This window comes from Pelodiscus sinensis, chromosome 3 (genome assembly GCF_049634645.1).
Source record: "Pelodiscus sinensis isolate JC-2024 chromosome 3, ASM4963464v1, whole genome shotgun sequence".
NCBI classification, from domain to species: Eukaryota; Metazoa; Chordata; order Testudines; family Trionychidae; genus Pelodiscus; species Pelodiscus sinensis.
Genome location: NC_134713.1, coordinates 185,114,608 through 185,135,629, shown reverse-complemented (window position 1 = coordinate 185,135,629; position 21,022 = coordinate 185,114,608). Strand labels below are relative to the sequence as shown.

Genomic DNA, 21,022 nt, shown 5'->3' with positions numbered 1-21,022 from the left:
TTCATCCCCTATGGTAACATCTATGCTAACATCCGAGCCACTATTGTTATGTTGCAGGGTGTCCTAGTTCGTTTATTTGTGTTATCTAATAAAGATCCTGTTGTTTAATCTGCCTGCGTCTCAACCACACTAAACACCGATGATAGATGCGGAGGGGGTAGGATACTGCAGACAGCCCATCTTCTGACCAGTAAAATCATAGATCTAACTGTTTCGGGCTAACATACTCATTGCACAAGCAGGAGTACTGGCAGCCGGCAGGGGTGCCTTCTGAGTTCAATTTAGTGAGTCTTAACTAGATCCGCCAAATCGAACTCTGGAAAATCAGTTACAGCAGTGACGATCTTCTGTTTAGTGTAAACATGGCCTGAGAATGAAAATGGTTATCAAACCACTCCTGAATTGAAAGACTGCCCTTTTTGCAAATACTCCCAAATTGAACTAAATAACTCCTGTGCCCTCCAGTCATGATGCCCTTTCTTAATTGGGTGCTGCTTCCAAATTTTAAAATATATAAATACATATTTGAGTCTGTATTGACCAATGTTAGTCACTGATTTCAATATAAGAGAGATACAAATGTGTGTGTATAAATATTACAATATACATGCATACATATACACATAGGTATAATAATTATTGTATCATATAGTATCATAGGCATATCACAAAGATGATGTATATCATGCAATATATATTTAGGTATATGTATATATTACATAATGCATGTATTTTTACAGGGCTGGCCCACAACATTTTGGCACCTGATGGGGGGAGCTCAAATGATGCCCCCATGCCACCTTTTTCCTGCCTGCCTGTTATTTCTCTTGCGCCCTCCTTCCTCCAGCACAGCACTCCACCATCTCTGTGCATCTAGAGCAGAGAGGATACATATGCACCAGCAGCAGACACAATTTTCTATACTCTGGGTCCTAGTGGCACCCCTCCACAGTCTGGCACCTGAGGTGGCTGCCTCAGTTCGCCTCATGGTAAGGCCAGCCCTGTATTTTTACACCTTTCTTCCATTAATATGAATTAAAATACAATTAATATTTTTGTATAATCTTATTGAAAATATCTCTAGAATGATGACCTTTAATGACTTTACAATGATGTTTGATTGCAGAATAGCAACGCGTCATTTATACCTAGTAAATATTGAGCCTTCTTTTTAAAGCTAGTTGTATGATCCCAGTAATTCAAGCAGAGATTTTAAACTATAAGCATAAATATTGATGAAATACACCCAAACTCTGACCTTCTCTCTCTGGTGTCAGCTTCTGTCTCAGAAGGTGATTTACAATGGCACTCATGCTCATGTAACACTGATGACCCATAGTGTCCCAGTTCATGCTGCTCAGGACACTAATCGCTTCGGATATCTCATCGTAACGAACATACTGGTGGATGAGTTCCACAACTCCCAGCTGTCCTCTTGTGATGACACCTGTCATAGGAAACATTAAAGCCAAGGCTAGCACCATAACATTGTAGATCAATAATTTTCTGTTTTTCTACCATAAAAATGTTGGTCCTTATTAATTCAGGTTTTAACAAGTAAATGAGCTTTATGTTTCAATATTGTACTGTGCATTTGTACAGCACCTTTTATCTAAACATATCTAGCCTCAATATGCTTTACATTGCGCAGAAAACTCAAGTGAAATATGGGGCGGGGAATGTGGCATATGCTTACCAGCAACAACAGCACTACATAATGGTTTACATTATTTGTTTATTTTAAATTATTTATAGGCCTTTCTATAGTGTTCATCACAGTAATAACTGAACTTCTCACATATGTTAATAAATTAATTTTTACAATGCTTCTTCCGTTGTAAGGAGGTAGTGTTGGAGAAAACAGAAAGCAAAGAATAGCCTAAACTGTTTTTACATTCACCTACAACTGGTCAAATGGCACAGCTGCACCAAGATTAGAGAAGGAGATTCTTGCTAACTTAAAATGATTACTTCTTAGAACAGCTGGTTCAAAAGCACACAAAAGAGGCTATTTCAGCTTAGTCTTAAGTAACATACAGGAGTTAATTACAATTGCTGAGCTACTAAGTAATAGTGACTAAAGTACAATTAGGTTCAACATGCTCAGAAGCAAAAGGCAACACCGTGATAAAAAAAAACTTTAGAAAGGGAGAATTCAGTCAAATAAGATGGCTAGTCAAACAACCCCTAAAATCAAAAAGAAAGGAAATAAAATCCTTACAGGTGGCATGGATATTACTTAAAAACAATAACAGATACTCAGGCACGCATTCCACCAAACAAAGAGGGAACTAAAATGGTAAACTGCAAGCCAATGGCAAGGTTCTAGAAAGGTTATGTGAATTAAACAGAAATCCTTCAATATTTGGAAATCTTACCCTAGTGAAGCCAGTAAACAGGGGCCCAAAGGAACAGCAATATGTAAGAGGTAAATTAGAAGGAACAAAATGGATTCTGAAGAGCAAATAGCTGAAAGTGTAAAAAAACAATAAGAATTTTTTTAAAGTACAGGCAGTCCCCGGGTTACGTACAAGATAGGGACTGTAGGTTTGTTCTTAAGTTGAATCTGTATGTAAGTCGGAACTGGCATCCAGATTCAGCCGCTGCTGAAACTGATCAGTTTCAACAGCAGCTGAATCTGGACGCCAGTTCTGACTTACATACAGATTCAACTTAAGAACCCCAGGCATCCCCAAGTCAGCTGCTGCTGAAACTGATCAGCGGCTGATTCCAGAAAGCCCGGGGCAGGGGCTTCCTGTAGTCAGCCACTGGTCAGTTTCAGCAGCGGCTGACTTTGGGACGCCTGGGGCAGAGCAGCTGGGGTGCTGCTGGGTTGGTCCGCTTTGCTGTCCGCTGCCCGCGTGTTCTGCCGCTTTGCTCCCCGTCCCCCTGGTCTGCAGACCAGGGAGACGGGGAGCAAAGCAGAGCAAAGCCGCGGAGCACACGGGCAGCGGACAGCCCAGATGTGTCTGGGCTGTCTGCTGCCCGCGTGCTCCGCCGCTTTGCTTCCTCTCCTTGGTCTGCTGGAGACCAGGGAGAGGGCCCCGTTCGTAACTGCAGATCCGACATAAGTCGGATCCGCGTAACTCGGGGACTGCCTGTACATCGAAAGCAGAAAGCCTGCAGATACTTCACTTTCTCCGTAGGATGATGAACCAGGCTGCAGTGCCAGAAGAGGTGCTAGAGCAAACCAGCATTTAAAAGCAGCATGTCATCAGGACAAGATGGTATGAATCCAGCCCTTCTGAAGGACCATAAGTGTGAAGTGACTGAACTGCTAACAAAAATATGCAATCTCGCATTAAAACACCCATTTTCCAGAAGATTGGAGAGTGGTAGATGCTGTACAGGCAGTCCCCGGGTTACGTACAAGATAGGGACTGTAGGTTTGTTCTTAAGTTGAATCTGTATGTAAGTCGGAACTGGCATCAGCCACTGCTGAAACTGATCAGTTTCAACAGCCGCTGAATCTGGACACCAGTTCCACTTACATACAGATTCAAGGTAAGAACACCAGGCATCCCCAAGTCAGCTGCTGCTGAAACTGATCAGCAGCTGATTCCAGGAAGCCCAGGACAGAGCAACTCTGCCTCGGGCTTCCTGTAGTCAGCCGCTGGTCAGTTTCAGCAGCGGCTGACTTTGGGACGCCTGGGGCAGAGCAGCTCGGGTGCTGCTGGCTTGGTCCAGTAGCACGGCCGCTCCTCGGAGCTACTGGACCAACCCAGCAGCACCCCAGCTGCTCTGCCCCAGGCATCCTGATTCAGCCACTGCTGAAACTGATCAGCAGCTGAATCAGGATGCCTGGGGCAGAGCGGGTTGGTCCAGTAGCGCCAAGGAGCGGTGCTGCGGGACCAACCGGCAGTGACCCACCTGCTCTACCACAGGCCCCCGGCTTTGCTCCACGTCTACCTGGTCTGCTGGGGGGGGCACTAGCTGCGTCCCCCCCCCCCCCCCCAGCAGACCAGGGAGACGTGGAGCAAAGCTGCGGAGGACCTGGGCCGAACCGTGGCGCTTCCAGATCAGCGCTGCGGTCCGGCCTGGGTCCTCCGCGGCTTTGCTCAGCATCTCCCTGGTCTGCAGACCAGGGAGACGCTGAGCAAAGCCACGGAGGACCCGGGCGGACCCGCGGCTTCCAGATCAGCTGAAAGCGCTGTGGGTCCGGCCCGGGTCCTCCGCCGCTCTGCTCAGCATCTCCCTGGTCTGCAGACCAGGGAGACGCTGAACAAAGCGGCGGAGCACCCGGCTGGACCCGCGCCACTTCCAGATCAGCTGGAAGCGGCCGCGGGTCCAGCCCCTGGTGATCCGCCGCTTTGCTCCCGGGGCCGGACCCGCGGCCGCTTCCAGATTAGCTGGAAGCGGCGCGGTGCTCCGCCGCTCTGTTCAGTGTCTCCCTGGTTTGCAGACCAGGGAGACGCTGAACAAAGCGGCGGAGCACCCGGCTGTACCCGCGCCGCTTCCAGATAAGCTGGAAGCGGCCGCGGGTCCGGCCCCCGGTGATCCGCCACTTTGCGGAGCCAGCAGACCAGGGAGACGGGGAGCAGCTTTTCTCGCCCCGGAGAAGGCGGGCGGCGGGACCAGGCGCCCCGCTGCTCTAGTTCTCCGGGGCGAGAAATCCCCGTTCGTAACTGCGGATCCGACATAAGTCGGATCCGCGTAACTCGGGGACTGCCTGTATTTTTAAAATGCTAGAGAGGTGATATGGGGGATACTGGAAGCCATAAATCTGTACGTGGCCAGCTGATTGAAATGACAATTGAAAATAAAATAATGAACACCTATAAGATCATGAAATGATAGGGTCAGTTTCTACAAATGAAATCATGTCTCTCTAATATATGAATGTTCTTTGAACACATCAATAACATAATGAATAAAGGAGAAACAGTACGAATGTATTTAGACTTTCAAAAGGCTTTTGTCAACATCTCTCACAAAAGACTATTAAAGAAGCTACCCTGCTTTGGAGTGAGAGGGAAATACTGTCATGGATCAAAAACCAGGCAGGAGACAGAAAGCAAAGAGTAGAATTAAACAGTCAAGAGAATGTCTGCAGGTGCTGGCTGCTCCAACCCAACATATTAAAAACAACCTCATCAGCTACAACATCATCAGCTTTCCAACTCAGTAATTCTGAAGCTAAGAGGACGCTGAATGTAAATTTTCATGGCAAGGCAAGCTCCCAAAATCCAAACTTTTGCTGTCTAGGAGTCACCCTCGATTGCAGCCTTACCTATCAACAACATCTGAATCAGGTGAATCATAAAACAAAGTTGTGCAATCAATATCATCCAGGGTCTGACTAGGGTTATAATGCTTGAATGCTTTAATTTATTCCACAGCTGAGTACTACGCAGTATGTTGGGGAAGAAGTTCATATATGGATCTCACTGATTTCTGGTTAAGTGAGGCTATGAGACACCTAACTCCCACTGCCACTCCACTGCCTTGGTTCCACTCGTTGCTAACATCTCTCCTCCAGCCATCTAGTGAGAGGTGGCAATATTATGTGAGTACAAGAAAGCTCTTGGTAACCCACAGCTACCACATCACGACAACCTTGTTCGCCATCTTCACACTCGCTCCAACCATTCTGGGCAGCCCGAGAAACTTTTTTGTCCTCCAGCTTCAACCCATAAGGCACCTGGTAGGTGCAATGGGATAGCTCTGATGTAAACAAGCATCCCACCATTGAACTGCCTGGTTTCTTGCTGGGCTGAAAACAGCCGATGACCATCCACAACATTGGGATATTACATGGAAGATGTGTGCATCTGATGCACAAATGGAGAATCAAGGATTCACCCTAGCGTGAATGTGGAGACCTTTAAACTATCAAACACATTGTGAACAAGTGCCCCATCTTTTCATATCTAGAAGGTATTGTACATGTGCACTCCTCAAAATGGATTTCAGACCTTGCTGTTAACTAGTCAATTTTGCTATTGCCACACAAAAGAAGAATGGTGAATTTTCATCATGGAAGAAGGTTTACAGTGGGATGCTTCAAGGTTCCTCTCTGTCCCATGTGTAATATATTTATTAATGATCTGGAATGGAGGGTGTATTGTGAAGGAGCAAAGTTTGCAGATGTCACAATTATTTTGGTGAGTGAAGAAGAGAAAGGATTGTGAAGCACTTCAGAGGGACATAACTAAGCTAAGTGAATGGGCAACACGATGGCAAATGAAATTCAATGTCATTAATGCAGAGTACTGAATATTGGAAGGAAAAATATGCAAGTAATTCATACACCTTACAAGGCTCTAAAGGGCATTAAGAATCATAGACAGCTCAATGGGGACCTCTGTTGAATGTGCAGGTCTGGTTAGAAAAGCAAAGAAAATATGAGGGTGAATAAGGATTGGGGCTAAAAGCAAGGAAGAAACTATTGTTATGCTTTTATGTGAATCAGTGGCACAGTATCATCGGGAGTACTCTGCACATTACTGGTCATCACATCTCAATTACAGGAAGTTTAGAGAAGGAAGGCAAGCATGGATATGGAAAAGCTCATGAAGAGTTATTGAAAAGATTAGTTTACCATAGAAAGAAGTCAAATAAGAGGGAACATGATAAAATATAAACATATAAAAATAATAAAAAATATTTATAAAAATATAAATATATATAAAAAAGGTGCTCTGGCACCTCACTACCCTCATGTTCTCCAGTACAGTTCCAGCATCTCTCACTATGCTCCAACCCACTCCTTCTTGCTGGGTGATCGCTGCCCTGTTTCATATTCGGGCCTGGCTCTAGTTCTTGGCTGGAGACACTAGTAGGCTCATCCACTCCCCCTGCCGTCAGTCCTCCCTGAAATGCAGGCTTCAGCTGTCTGACTCAGAGAATCAGCAGGTGTCTCTCCCTCCATCCCTTCCTGGGGGTGACTTTCCAGCCTGGGAATGATTGCAGGCAGTCCCCAGACTGTCTCCCTGCCTTCTGCTTTTACCAGCCTGATCTGGTTGCATTGCTCACAAGGGAACTATTACTGCTTCCTCTCTGAGTGGCATCCCTTCACTGAAGCCTTGAGCCCAGCTCTTCTTTCCCTCTGAGCGCTCATTTGGGCTTTTTCTCTGGGTACATCTGTACTACACAGCCTATGCCACATAATGTAGACAGAAGGAGCCTCGCTGATGGTACTTGAATAACCAATTCCCAGCAGAAGCCCTCTTCCTTCCACATAACTGCATCTACACTTGGGGTTATATTGGCATAACAATGTAGGCCAGAACGGTGTTTTTTTCACACCCTTCATCAATATAGCGATTGTGATATAACTTTCCAGTGCAAATCAGGCCTCACTCTCAGAACTCTGGATTCTGCATTCGCTCTTTACTTTGGGGTGTCTCTTATTTATAGCTCTCCAGGGCAGCCCCATCCTCCTTATTATGTTCTCCTCCTAACACGCACCTGGCCTGGAACAGAAGATTTACACGGATGTTCCATAACTGTCACTCAACTCTCATTTTAAGAAAAACATAGCAGTAGGAAAGAGAAAATAGAACCTAAGAATTGCAGTCAAAGACTCAAAGAAAGGTAAGAAGAGAACTTTCTTCTAATGGAGAAGAGCAGAGACAAGCTGCAGAATGCCATATCTCACAAAACTTCCTCAAATGCAACTGTGAGTGTAGTTTGCACAGGCATACAAGAGCGAAGAGGCAGGAAAGCTGGAAAACAGGTATAGCCAGATGTCAATGACCAGCAAGTGGTTGGTATGCCATGTCTGATGTTTCTAGACCATTTGAAAGGCTCTGTCTGTTAGAGAGAGTAAGACAATGATATTTTTAATTTTTTTCAGTATCATTTAAAGGACACGTGCTTGCCTACTAGACTACATTTTACACTGTTACAGTAATTCCTCATTTATAACACGTGCCTGCTTAACACGTTTTTGCGATAGCACGATTTTTTTTTTAGGGAACGTTTTTTGAATTACATGACCGTCCCTGGAATAACATGATTTCCCCAGCTGGCCTGTTTCCAATGGCTGTGCGGGGCTTCCCTTGCCTCCCTGCAAAGCGGCAGAGGGTTCGCCGCTCGCCGCGCCGTTCCCCGCTGACTCCCCCTCACTGGACACCTTGCCCTCTCTCCACCGTCCTTGCTTGCAGGCCAATGGCTGGGTTTCCCCAGCTGGCCCATTGCTGGTAGCTGCGAGGGGCTTCCTCCGCCTCCCTGCAAAGCGGCGAAGGGTTTGCTGCTTGCCACGCTGTTCCCTGGCGACCCCCCGTTGCTGGATGCAGTGCGGGTCCCGGCAGACCCGTCACAGGGGCATACTCCCATCCCAATCCCCCTCCTCTCTCCTCTCCTTCCCTTCCCTTCCCCAGAGCAAAATACCTCCCCTCCCTGCTGTAACCCAGTCCCCTTTCTCCCTCAACCTTATGTCCCGGTCCCAACAGACACCACTGCTTGAAACACAACCCCCACCTTTTCCATTATTTTCAATGGGAAATTTGACCCCGCATAACACGTTTTCACTTAACACGATCATTTTCTGAAACATATCTATAGTGTTAAATGAGGAATTACTGTATTTACTGTATGGAAACGTTCTCTGTGTAATTGCTGTTTTTACATTGATGTGGTGTATACATGCATATTTCTGGTAATGATATTATCTAATTGTTATGGTAGTCCTTCTTCTTTAGTGTTTATAGTATGTTTTTAAAGTATTGCACAAGCTAAGTAATATTGATGTTAATTACTGAAGGAAGATGGAGATAATTGTTTATATGTTATGAAATATAATGTAGTACACTAGGGCAAGATTGGTATTGTTATTTTTCTGAATTTAAATTAGCTAGGCAGAGCACTGGAGGCTTCTCAAATTTGTCCAGATATCTGTGGTGGCAGCTGGAAGTAAAAACTATTTTGCACATGGTCTTAGCAATTATTTCATCCGGAGCAGTTCATCCGGAGCAGTTCAGAAAGTCTTGAGATAAATTATTACTAGCTATAACAAGGGTCTTGATTTTCAGAACTACACAGGTCCAAAAAAAAAGTAGACACCATCTACAGTGAAATACAAAGTTACTTGGCAAATCTATGCTGTGTGGTTTCACACATGTGAGCTACTTGGTTAAGCTTTCCCGGGAGAGTACCCTGATAATGAAAATCTCTCTTTGATGATTAAGTTAATGCAGAATGATCACCTGCCCTGCAAGGGTTAAAATCATAGGATGGGATGCAATATCTGGTGGTAGAATAAAAAAAACCCAGAATTGTATAAAGGCCATAAATTTAGATCTTTATAGCAAATCAAAAGCACAAATTACTCTGAGAAGAGAGTGATATCTATACCAGATCAAATATGCACTATCACCCTGAAACTTTATTCTTTTTGTATAGATCTGCTGATTCTAGCAAACACATACAAAAAACCTGCAATATCCATAGTGCCCTATATACAGATATTAGGAGCCAAATTCTTATTATAGACATTGATTCAGCAAGGTACTTATGTACAGATGTAACTTCAAGCATGGATGCAGTGTCAGAAACTACAACTCCATCTTTAAAATACCCTGCTATATATAGACTGGGTATTTTACTACTGGGAACCTGCCATCAGCAATGTGTCCTAACACAGTACATTAGCTATACCACATAAGCACAACACAGCGAGTTAATGAGAGTTTTCACCTTTCAGTGCTGAATGTCTGTTTTTTCCATCACATGCCTCTAATGTATTTTTATATAATGTGTATGTGTACTAAATATTAATTAACAGAGCCCCAAAAATTGCAGATCTCAGCAATGAGGACTGACTATTCAGAACAGTATTTCACCTTGTTAATGTGGCAAGCAGACAGAAAGCTACAATCAATACTGAAGCAAGAGGGGACTTTATATTCTGATGTGCATCACTGGCTATGGATGAAGAAAACATGGTCTTCTGTGTAGAAGAGATTGTATGGTAATTTACACAATGAATTTTAAAATGTGATAACTTTCAACTGTGGAGGTCACCATCTTCCCATTTGGATGCTTGACTTCTCTTGGGTGGTACGCTTCCAAGTGACCTACTTTGGGAAAAAGAGGTGAGAGCCAACTCATTGCCTAATTGATTTAGGAACAGTGCCCAGGGAAGCAGTCCAATTAAGTTTACTAACTGGCAATTAGCAGAAAGGCCTCTAAGTCCCTGCACTGAGAGTCTGTTTGCCTTAATAAAAACATAAATGTGCTAGAGCTAGGTAAGGGAGAGCAGTGCTTTCTGGAAAGCTGTCGTGAGTAGACTCCACAAGGGAGGACTGAAAGAAAAGCAAGGTACACATGAGCAGAGTGCCTTCTGTCTGACAGGTAACCAGGTAATTTAGAGGTTTATTTTTTAAATGGATGACATGCATAAAAACATCAAACAGCCGCTTTAATTAGTGTTCTGTCTGGTGCTTTACAACTGCTAAGCCATATTGGACACGGTGGAGCTGCACTATTGGATAATAAATGGCACTCGATAAACATTTTTTTAATAGTATTTTTGGATAAAAGTGACAAACAGGTTAGCTCTTTTCAATCAATAAAAGCATGGCTAAATCTGATATTTTGCTTCTTGCTAAAGCTAAACAATATCAGTTTACCAATGTGTAGTTAGACCTTGAAGACTGTGTTATCTGAATCACTTTTAGTCTAGTCTTTTAGGGCTTGTCTTCACTTAATTTTTGTTAGTCTCTAAGGTGCCACAGGACTACTAATTGTTTTTACAGTTACGCAATGTCACAGCTACCCATCTGAGACTTTTTATCCTGAGAGCGACACTCTAGAGATCGATCTTCCAGGGTTTGATTTAGCGGGTCTAGTAAGGACCCGCTAAATCAACCACTGATAGTGCTTTGTTGACCACCGCACTCTACCAGGTCACAAGGAGTAAGGGAAGTCGATGAGAGAAAATTTCTCCCATTGACCTCCTGCAGTGGGGATGCCACAGAAATTTGACTTAAGGTACACTGACTGCAACTATGTTATTCTTGTAGATAGATTTGTGTATCTTAGGTCAACTTTCTCTCGTAGTGTAGACCTGGACTTTCTTTAATCAGAAGTTTTTTTCTTTATAAAAGGTTACTTGAATATCATTGAGGAAAAGATATACAATTGACAGACTTGTCAACAAATTCAGGTCTAGAGCCACAAACATATTTAGGCACCTAACTGTCTCTTCAGGGGCCTATGTCCAACATTCAGATGCCACTGACATTCTCAAAACCACCACTGTGCTGCCTCCTAACATGGAAGGTGCCTATGTTTCTGCCAGTAGGGCATGCACAAAGTTATGCTACATCACAGCACTGATGAGAGACTTAGCTCATGCCTATGTCATGGCAGCCTTCCCAAATTAGACCTTTCCCTATCTATCTTTCCTGAAGGTCCCAATCCTGTAAGTGTTTTCACAGCAAACTTACAGGCAGCCTGGGATGTATGCGTGTGCACCCACATGTCTATGTGATGCAGAAATACCCAACAGCCCAGTAGTTGGGGCACTCATTTGGGTTGAGGGTTTAAGACCCTGCTCAGATCGGGCAAAGGAGGGATTTGAACTTAGGTCTCCCGTATTTTACATAAATGCCCCAGTCACTGGACTAGGGCCTATGTGAGGGCATATCCATCTGTCTGTCTTTCTCTTGCTCTCGGTGTCTGTGAGAAAGGGCATAGGCTATTTAAATAGTTTTAGGACCTACCTCCAAGGGAAGGCTTGCAGCTGGGGATCCTACGTGTATATGCCCTGTCAAACATGTGGCTCAGGCCCAGATCAGTAAGCATTAGGCCACTGAACACTAAGCCCTACCCCTTTCCTCTGCCTTTCACTCCTGGCTAGTTTAGGCAGCTCCTCCCTCAGGTTGCTGAAGATGCCTTTCTTAGGCAAGGGACTCTCTCCATTCACTGTGGAGAGAGCTAGGGCCCCTAACTCAGGACTCAGAATGCCATTTGGCAGAAGGGTGCCTAGAAGTTAGGCACTGAAAATCCCATCTAGCTCTCACTGCCACCTAATTAAAAAAGACAGCTGGAGTTTGTTGTGATCTCACTAGGGCATGGGTTCCCAAACTGGAGGATGTGCCCCCCTGGGGGGCATGAAGAAATTCCAGGGGGGGGGGGCGTGAGGTGACTCAGCCGCCCCCCCCCCCCCCATCAAGTTTTGCTGCCCCGCTCAGTTCTTTTTTTTTTTTTTTTTGCTCAACAAGTTTTGCTGCTTTTTTGGGGGGGAGGGGGTGTGAGGGTTTTTCAAAAATCAAAAAGGGGGGCCTGATGCCAAAAAGTTTGGGGACCACTGCACTAGGGATTTACATGGCAATTAAAATGTACATACAAAACCACCACTCCGCTGCCTCCTAATGTGGTAGGTGCCTATATTACTGCACCTTCACCTTGTTGGACAAGCAGCGGGGGAAAATGCTGAAATTTCCTAGTGGCATTACATCCAACATGGCTCTCTGGCGCAGGACTGTCTCTTTATACAAAGTATTGAACTGGAGGTCAAGAGACTTAAGCTTGATTTTCCTCTCACTTACCTTCACTTTATACTCTCTTGAGTGGTGTCAATCCTGATTCTCCTAGGTGTGAGAGGAAAATTAGATCTCTACAGGGCTCTATTCCTGCATCGTCCCTTGACTTGCAGCATAACTTTGAAAAGTCATTTAGCATCTCTGTGCCTCATTTCCTCCACTTTTAACCTCCATGAGGCTAATAATGCTTCTTTGTCTTTGTACAGAACTCTTGTGCTCTACAGATGAAAAATGCTATAAATTCTAAATATTATTTTTACTACTTCTACCTCAGTTCACAAATCCAAATATGTTAATTTTCTCCTGCCCTAAATTATACAAAAGCATTTGCCTCGTATGAGGAGTTCTGAATAAAGGAAATGGGATACCACATGTGCTGGAGTCAGGAAGAACATTAAACAGAGTCGTAGTAGATATCACCTCACTGCTCAACCTGCTGCAGACCAAATGTGGGATGCACAATTTGACAAATATCCATCAGGAGGGAGGGACACACACACATGCGTGTGCACACACCCCTATAGACACACATCCATTCATGGGATCTACACTTTTAGTGTGAATAGTCATTCTATAAAAATGGTTATTCTTCAGGATGTGTTGCACATGTCCATTCCATGGCAGGTGCATATGCATCACTGGAGAATTTTTTCCCCATAGCAGTAACTATAGAATCATAGAATCGTAGAACTGGAAGGGACCTTGAGAGGTCATTGAGTCCAGTCCCATGCCCTCACAGCAGGACCCAGTACCATCTAGACCAGGGGTGTCCAAACTTTTTTCAAAGAGGGCCAGATTTGATGAAGTGAACATGCGTGAGGGCCGACCATTTTGCCTGACATTCTTTGAACCATTAAAATTAAATGCAAATTAACTATTTTATGCAAAGTTTATTGCAAACGGCATACTTTTCATTTCGTCACATGGATGACCAATCTAAACAGGTGTTAAATCACTCTGCCTTTCATATCTGAAGGCCAGATGAAAAAAAAATCCAGGAAGCTGAAATATATGTCAGGAACATTGTAAAGTACATTACATATTATTGGTAATAAAGGTTGTCTGTCAACTTTTAAGTTCAAAAAATATGAACAGGAACATAACACCAAGTGTATATGTTGTGTCCAAATATATTTATAACTGATTTAGACCAACTGACATTAACTGAGATTTTACAATGTATTCATCTCAATACATATGGATTCGTTGGGGGCCATAAAAGATAGATATTGCCAAATTACCTGTGGGGCCGTATTAAACCGGAACACGGGCCGCAATTGGCCCGCGGGCCGGACTTTGGACATGGCTGATCTAGACCATCCCTGATAGATATCCATTTACTGCTCTTAAATATCTCCCGTGATGGGGATTCCACAACCTCCCAAGGCAATTTTTCCAGTGTTTAACCATCCTGACAATTAGGAAGTTTTTCCTAATGTCCAACTTAAACCTCCCTTGCTGCAGTTTAAGCCCATTGCTTCTTGTCCTATCCACAGAGGACAAGAAGAACAGTTTTTCTCCCTCCTCCTTGTAACACTTTTCTAGGTACTTGAAAACTGCTATCATGTCCCTTCTCAGTCTTCTCTTTTCTAAACTAAACAAGCCCAATTCTTTTAGTCTTTCCTCAGAGCTCATGTTCTCTAGACCTTTAATCATTCTTGTTGCTCTTCTTTGGACCTTCTCCAATTTTTCCACATCTTTCTTGAAAAATGGTGCCCAGAACTGGACACAATACTCCTACTCAGCTCAGAGTAGAGTGGAAGAATGACTTCTTGTGTCTTGCTCACAACACTCCTGTTAATGCATCCCAGAATCATGTTTGCTTTTTTTGCAACAGCGTCACACTGTTGACTCATCTTTAGCTTGTGGTCCATTATGACCCCTAGATTCCTTTCTGCTGTACTCCTTCCTAGACATTAACTTCCTATTCTGTATGTGTGAAACTGATTGTTCCTTCCTAAGTGGAGTACTTTGCATTTGTCCTTATTAAACTTCATCCTATTTACCTCAGACCATTTGTTCAATTTGTTCCGATCATTTTGAATTATGACCCTATCCTCCAAAGCAGTTTGAACCCCTCCCAACTTGGTATCATCTGTAAATTTAATAAGCTGTTGAGGCATTATATGCACTTGCTGCATACCCATGTTGCTAGCTGAGGGAACCACCCTTTCAGTTCCTTCACACTGGAAGCAAGTATATGTTGTGATTCCAATGCAGAGGGGAAGGAGGGTGGGTCATGGAATGGACATGCACAGAACATCTCAAAGAACAACTTTTTATTCTGAGTTCTTGCATGTGTCCATTCATTCTGGGTGACTCATAAGCAGTTGCAGATGAAGAAGGGAATTGGAGTCTACTGGAGCAAGTACTGCAACACCGTGCTCTCAAATCTAGAAATAATCTCCTGAGTTCTGAGAGAAAACACAATGGGCAATGAACCTATGAACCAAGCCACTACCTTGCAAAAGTCACTGATGTGAATGTGACCCGAAAAAGTCACTGGCAGTGGTTGTACTGTCATAAAGTGTGTTAAAACTCATGGAGATAGTAGAACTATAACAATATTGAGCACAGATGTATACAGGAGGAGCTTTAGGAAGAAATCTTCTGTGAAGTGACATGTTGTCCTTCATCCTGTCAGCAAAAGAGACAACTAAGTGTAGAGACATTCTAAAACAGTCAGTCCTGTTCTGGTGAAAGCGAACACCCTATGAATGTTTAAAGTCTGAAGTTTTTCCTCACCTTTGTGAGAGTAAATTCTATGGAAAAGAGTTGCTAAGTAGACAGGTGATTTAGATGGAAATTGGACACACTTGAGTTGTGGGTTCATATTAACTTTATCAAGCTCTGTCTTAGCAGGGTCACCCATCATAGCCTGAACCTCTGCTACCCTCCTGCCTGAATGTTACTTTCATTAAAGAGATGAGAAAATGAGCATGTCGCTATAGACTCAAAGCGGGGAGCCCATTAAAACCACAAAAAACAAATTTAGGTCTCAGGATGGTGTTGAGTCCCTAATAAATCAGATAACCCAGTCCAAACCTTTCAAAAGCCAAAAGAGAGTTGAAAAAAACAGATCTTCCCAGTACAAGAGGCTGGAATCTAGAGACAGCTGCCCAATGAATCCTCAGGAAATGGACTGAAAGTTTTGTTTCCTTTACAAGAAGAAGGTAATCCAAATTCAAATGAGAAGAGCCTGTGAGGAGTAGGTATCTTTCTTCTGGGATCACCAACAACCTCTTCCATTTCTTGATGTAAATATACCTGCCAGAGGTTTTCTGATATTTAAAAGAAAATTTTTGCATTCCAAGGAAACAGACAGATGCCTGGGGAGTTAACCACTGATCATCTGAACAGTCTGGTGTCAGCCAAGAGGGCTGGGACTTAGAGTCTGGCTGTGGTCTACAAAACGATGCCCCAAACTTCCGGAGAAGTATGGTTCTGAAAGGCTAATCAGGTCTGAAAATGAATGGTGATGGGGTCTGACTAGGGCTATCAAAATTAAGATGGAGTGATCATGTTTGAGTTTGTTCAAAGCTCTCAACACAATCACCATAGAGACTGGAGGAAAAGTGTAAAGACGTTTCCCCTTCCAGGACAGAAGGAAGGCATCTGGCACAGACTCTGGACTGTGACCTGCTCCTGTTATGTTGCATAGTGAATCGGTCTATTTTTGCTATCACTCAAATCTGAAAAATAGACTTTCTATATCAGGTCCAAGTGATCACATTCACATCTTTACTAAATGATCTGCCATACCATTCTGAGATGCTTTGAGTGTAATCTTGTTCCTGATGCAGGAACACGAAAGTTCATTTTCTCTTGACACAGGGATCTGACCTGTCGCCTTCCTGCTTATTTAAACAGAACACTGTTATCTACATGCACCCTTACGGGTGTGAGGAATAAACACTTGAAAGGCTAGGCTAGATAGGTCGAGTTCTCAAATACTGATGTGGAGGGAGAGATTCTGATTTGATCAGAGATCTTGTGTCTGAAAGGCCTCTAAATGAGCTCCCTGCCAGCCGAGAGAGGAAGCCTCCATGACTATGGTCATGGACAACAGGAATCCCATTACATATATTGGCAGGATACATCCACCAGTCCAGGGACGACAAAACACTTACAGTAAGTGAATCTGCCAGTCCAGAGAGAGATGGTAGACAGACTTCAACCACCTCTGCATAACAAGATCATCTTTACCACAGAGTAGGTTTCAGGCAATACAGGACCTATGAAAAGGCTTCCAGATATATCTTCATATGATCATGAAGAATTGTCTGAAATGTCTACATCACATCGCATCTTATACATACATGATTCAGCACACTAAACTTCACCTTAGAGTTTTGGTTGAGAACAATTCCTATGAATTTGACTTGCTATACAGGGAGAAGAACTGACATGTCCTTGATTGACAGGCCCAATAAGCAAAAGAGGAACATGTGCTCTTCGATAGCCACTATTACTTGATGTCTGGAATGACATTTCATTTATGAGTTGTCCAAATGTGGGTACTCCTGGACTACTGCCATCCTGGGATGTGCTACAACCACTGTCTTGAATGTTGTGAAGACTTTGAGGGGCAGAGGACAGGCCAAAGGGAAGGACTGTAACCTAATAGTGAATATTTGCTCCAACAAATCTTAATCTAACTGTGGCTCTGGTGAATTTGCCACAGGGAAGTTGACATCCTTTAAGTCAAGGGCAGCAAACCAGCCATTGGGGTCAAGGGATGGGGTAATAGATGCCAGGATTGCCACAGGAAGCTTATCTTCTTTACAAATCTGCTGAGGTTTCACAGATCTCTTCTGGACCGTGGCATGAGAAAATAATGGGAACTGAATCCATTCTCCCAGGTCCCTTGTTACCCCTTCCTGCAACATCACTGAACTTCTTGACTCAGTACAGTGTTGTGAGAACTGTCCCTGAAAGGGATGGGGAGTGTATGAATTGCTGAGTATATCCCAGGTGAACCATGCTTACAACCTATCAATCTGTTGTAATGTGAATCCTAGCAACCTGTGGGGCTACCTGGTGCCAGGGAGGAATTTGGAGGAAATGGTTTACAGGCCTTAATTAAAGAGTCAATACGACTTAGATGTTATGGATTATTTGGAGGTAATAGAAGGTGGCAGGAAGAAGTCTCTTCCTCTGAGACTTATGACATATCCTGGATTGAACCAGTTGCCTCATCAGGCAGAAACAATTTGCTACCTTTGCTGGACCTGTAGACAGAAATTGCTTTCTCTTTAGGGCCTAGGGTATAAATGTCCGAAAAACGGGATGATTGCCCTAGAATCTTTAAGAGACTGCAAAGCTTCATCTGCCTTCTCAGGAAGTAAATCTGAGCCCTCAAAGGGCAAGTCCTCAATGGTCTGGTGGACTTCAGCTGTCTGATGACTGTAGCCAAGAAGCACAATGAGTCGTGACTACTGTTGCTGGCACCTGAACAACTGAATCTGCTTCATCCAATGCAGCCTGTTAAAGATCCTCTTGCTTCCAGGCAGCTTACCACTTCCAAGAGCTCTGAACTTCTCTGGCCACTTCTTTACAAATGTCAACATCGGGATGCTGCCAACTTCGGTTGAGTCATTTTCCCCACATAGCAAGTGACTGGATTCCAAAATGGAGTTGCAAAGCTGCTTCCATCTCAAAGTCCAACTTCCCTCAACTTCTGAGTCCTGGTCTTAAACCCTTACAGATAGGGGTCCTTCTCCCAAACACTTGAAATGGTGGGAGTGAGGATTTCTGATAGGCAGAGCCATCGACAGCCTGCGCAGGCCCCTCGGCTAGGTAGGAGGGCCTCAGCTCCATGTTTTTGGGAGGGGCAGGACTTTGGGCAGAAGGGGTGGGGCTACGGCAGCCAGCCCTCCGTGCTGCCCAGAGTGTGCCATGAGTCCCCCCCCCCCAACCCTCAGGGCCACATGAAGTGTGCTGTCGTGTGGCACTCCAGTGGAAATTTAAACAGCCCAGGTGTATGGCCGCTGCCACAGATCGGGCCCCTTTGAATCATTGGGCCCTGGGGCAACTGTCTCCTTTATATCCCCCCCACTGACAGACACACACTTCTCGTAGCCAGAAAAGTGCTTAAATCCCAGAGACTTAAGCATGCTCTGGGATCAAGCTAAATGCACAAAGAAAAATAAGATAACCAAGATTGTTTTCATAAATGAGTACTCCTGACTAAAACTATAACATAAGAATGGCCATGGATCAGACCAAAAGTCCATCTAGCCCCGTATCCTGTTTGCCAACAGTGGCCAGGTACCCCAGAGGGAGGGAACACAACAGGTAATCCTCACATGATCCCTCTCCTGTTACCCAGACAAACCACAATTATGCTATATATAAAATAAAAGAACTCTAGAAAAAGTTTTTCTAAAGTGTGAACAGGAAAGAATACGAGAAGCTCAGATACACAGTTTGACTGCCGACCAATGGGCAGTGAAAAGGAACTGAGAGGGATTGGGATGGCTCCTCCCGTTTATACCCTGGGCTCGCAGGGTGCACAAGCCACTCCAGTGGTAGTAATATGGGAAAAAGTTCTCTCTTCAATTCAAAAGCATCTAGAATGGAAAGGACCCATGTGAGCACTCAGAAAGAGTTATGATTTTGTATTTCTGACATAAATAACTTAACAGAAAAACTATTTTTGTTGCAGTTGTACCTAGGAGCCCATCACAGGCCAGGTTTCCATTATGTTAGTCCCTGTATGAGGGGACATTAAATGGATCTGGAACATTAGCAATTATGAGACTAAAGTGAGCAATAACCTTCACAATGGGAGAAGCTGGTGAAGAAGAGGTGTTACCTAGACACTGTAATGTGCTGAGTGACTTACCAAGTTTAAACTGAAGAACTCCTAAAGGTCCTTTGTCAAACCGAATTAACAGAAGGTCATGAACATCCATGCTGTTGTCCCTGGGAGATGCAGCAGGAGGTGCTGCCCATTGTAGCTGGATGAGGCTGCTAGACACATCAAACCGCTTACTGAATTGCAAAGTTGTCGTAGGTGAATAGTCTTCTGCCAAAAGCTGCATTTTAATTGGGGACAGGGCCGTGTCAAAGAGCTGCAGCTCCCCTTGAGAGCTGCCGATCAGAAATATTGCTCCGCTGGGGTGGCAGTTTATTAAAGCAGGCAATAGTTCTGCCTGGGCTAACAGAGTCACTCTCTGGTGGGCTTCATACAGAATGACTGAAGAATCTTCACAGCCCAGAACCAGCTTGTCTTCTGTAATGTTCCTGCAGCAACTGATGGCCTTTGATCTGAGAGGTATTCTGGTGACTGCCATGCACTGAAATTTCTTCCTCACCCACTCATAGAGGCAGCTGTCAGCCATGGGCTCTTTGTCTGTGCTGATGGAGTGCTCCACTGTGTGAACTTGATACGGCTGAGTGGTGCTAAAGCTAGCATCAAGCGGATCCCATTCTGTATGGACGTAACTCAAAACCTGGGGAAAAAACAGAATATTTTAATAGGCATTGATAATGATGCAGCCCCCTTTTTACAGGTTCGGAGGAAACTCCCCATACAGTTTCTGCAAAACAAAAACATTTAATGAAATCCTAACAAATCAGAATATAAAAGCCATACCCTACTCTCACAGTTTAATAACTAAACAAATGATCGTATTTTATAAATAGAGTTTTAAACTTTTTATTTAGAGGTTGAACTACTCCAATCCAGCACCCTTGGGACTTGACTGGGTGCCAAACCAGAGAATTTGTAGTAACACAGAAGGTAAATATTGTCTAGCAACATTACCAACACTTCCATTGCTTACTGGGCTCTGAAAAATAATTTAGGGGTAAATTAGAGCTAAACAACAGCACAGGACACAGAGCCAGGACTGGTGGCTGTCAACAAACATTATAGGAACATGGGTAATTTGGCCACACCAATGATAAGTGGACATCAGTGTTCCCTCAAAGCTGCGTGGCAGCACAGCTTCACGGGTGATTAAACAGCCCCGCCCACCCAGTTTAATCAGCCCCGTCCAGTCAGATTAATCAGCCCTGTCCTGTGCTGCCGCGCAGCTTAGAGGGAACACTGGTGGACATCAAGCTAAATAAAATCATGCTAGACCACAGATGTTGCCGGATTAGAGAGTTCCGGACTAGCGAGGTTCAACTTGGCGTAATCTCTTTATCAAAAACATAACACAACTATCCAAACGTTATTCGTTTACACAGAGAACTTAGGAGGTGAGCAGAACAGAAGACACGAGAGACGATAGCTCATGTACTGGTCTCATTCATAAAAGAAAACAAGAAAACGAGCTGTTGACTGAATGCCAAGAATTGCTGGTTATTCACTGTAAACAATCAATTTAAAAATTACATTGTATATCCAGAGCAAAATGTTTGTGATTGCTCCTGTGGGATGTGGTAAGAGCAAATGCTGCATGGGCACTGTTGGTTGTACAGAAGTGGTAGAACCAATCTGCATCAAAACTCTGTGATATTTAATGCACAATGAGGAGAGATGTATGAATGAAACCTAGCTGGTTTAGATTAAGAGTAAA

General features: G+C 44.0%; 1 protein-coding gene across 4 annotated transcripts in view; it reads right to left on the bottom strand.

Moving 5' to 3' along the window:
- WDPCP (WD repeat containing planar cell polarity effector) overlaps nt 1-21,022 on the bottom strand; it is a 259,086-nt gene that overhangs the window by 116,784 nt on the left and 121,280 nt on the right. For all 4 annotated transcript variants that reach the window (XM_075925595.1, XM_014569024.3, XM_075925597.1 and 1 more), the window contains 2 exons: nt 19,339-19,948; nt 1,259-1,447 (listed from right to left, as the gene is read on the bottom strand). In XM_075925595.1, coding sequence (XP_075781710.1) covers nt 1,259-1,447; nt 19,339-19,948 — 799 coding nt within the window. The remainder of the gene's footprint in view (nt 1-1,258; nt 1,448-19,338; nt 19,949-21,022) is intronic.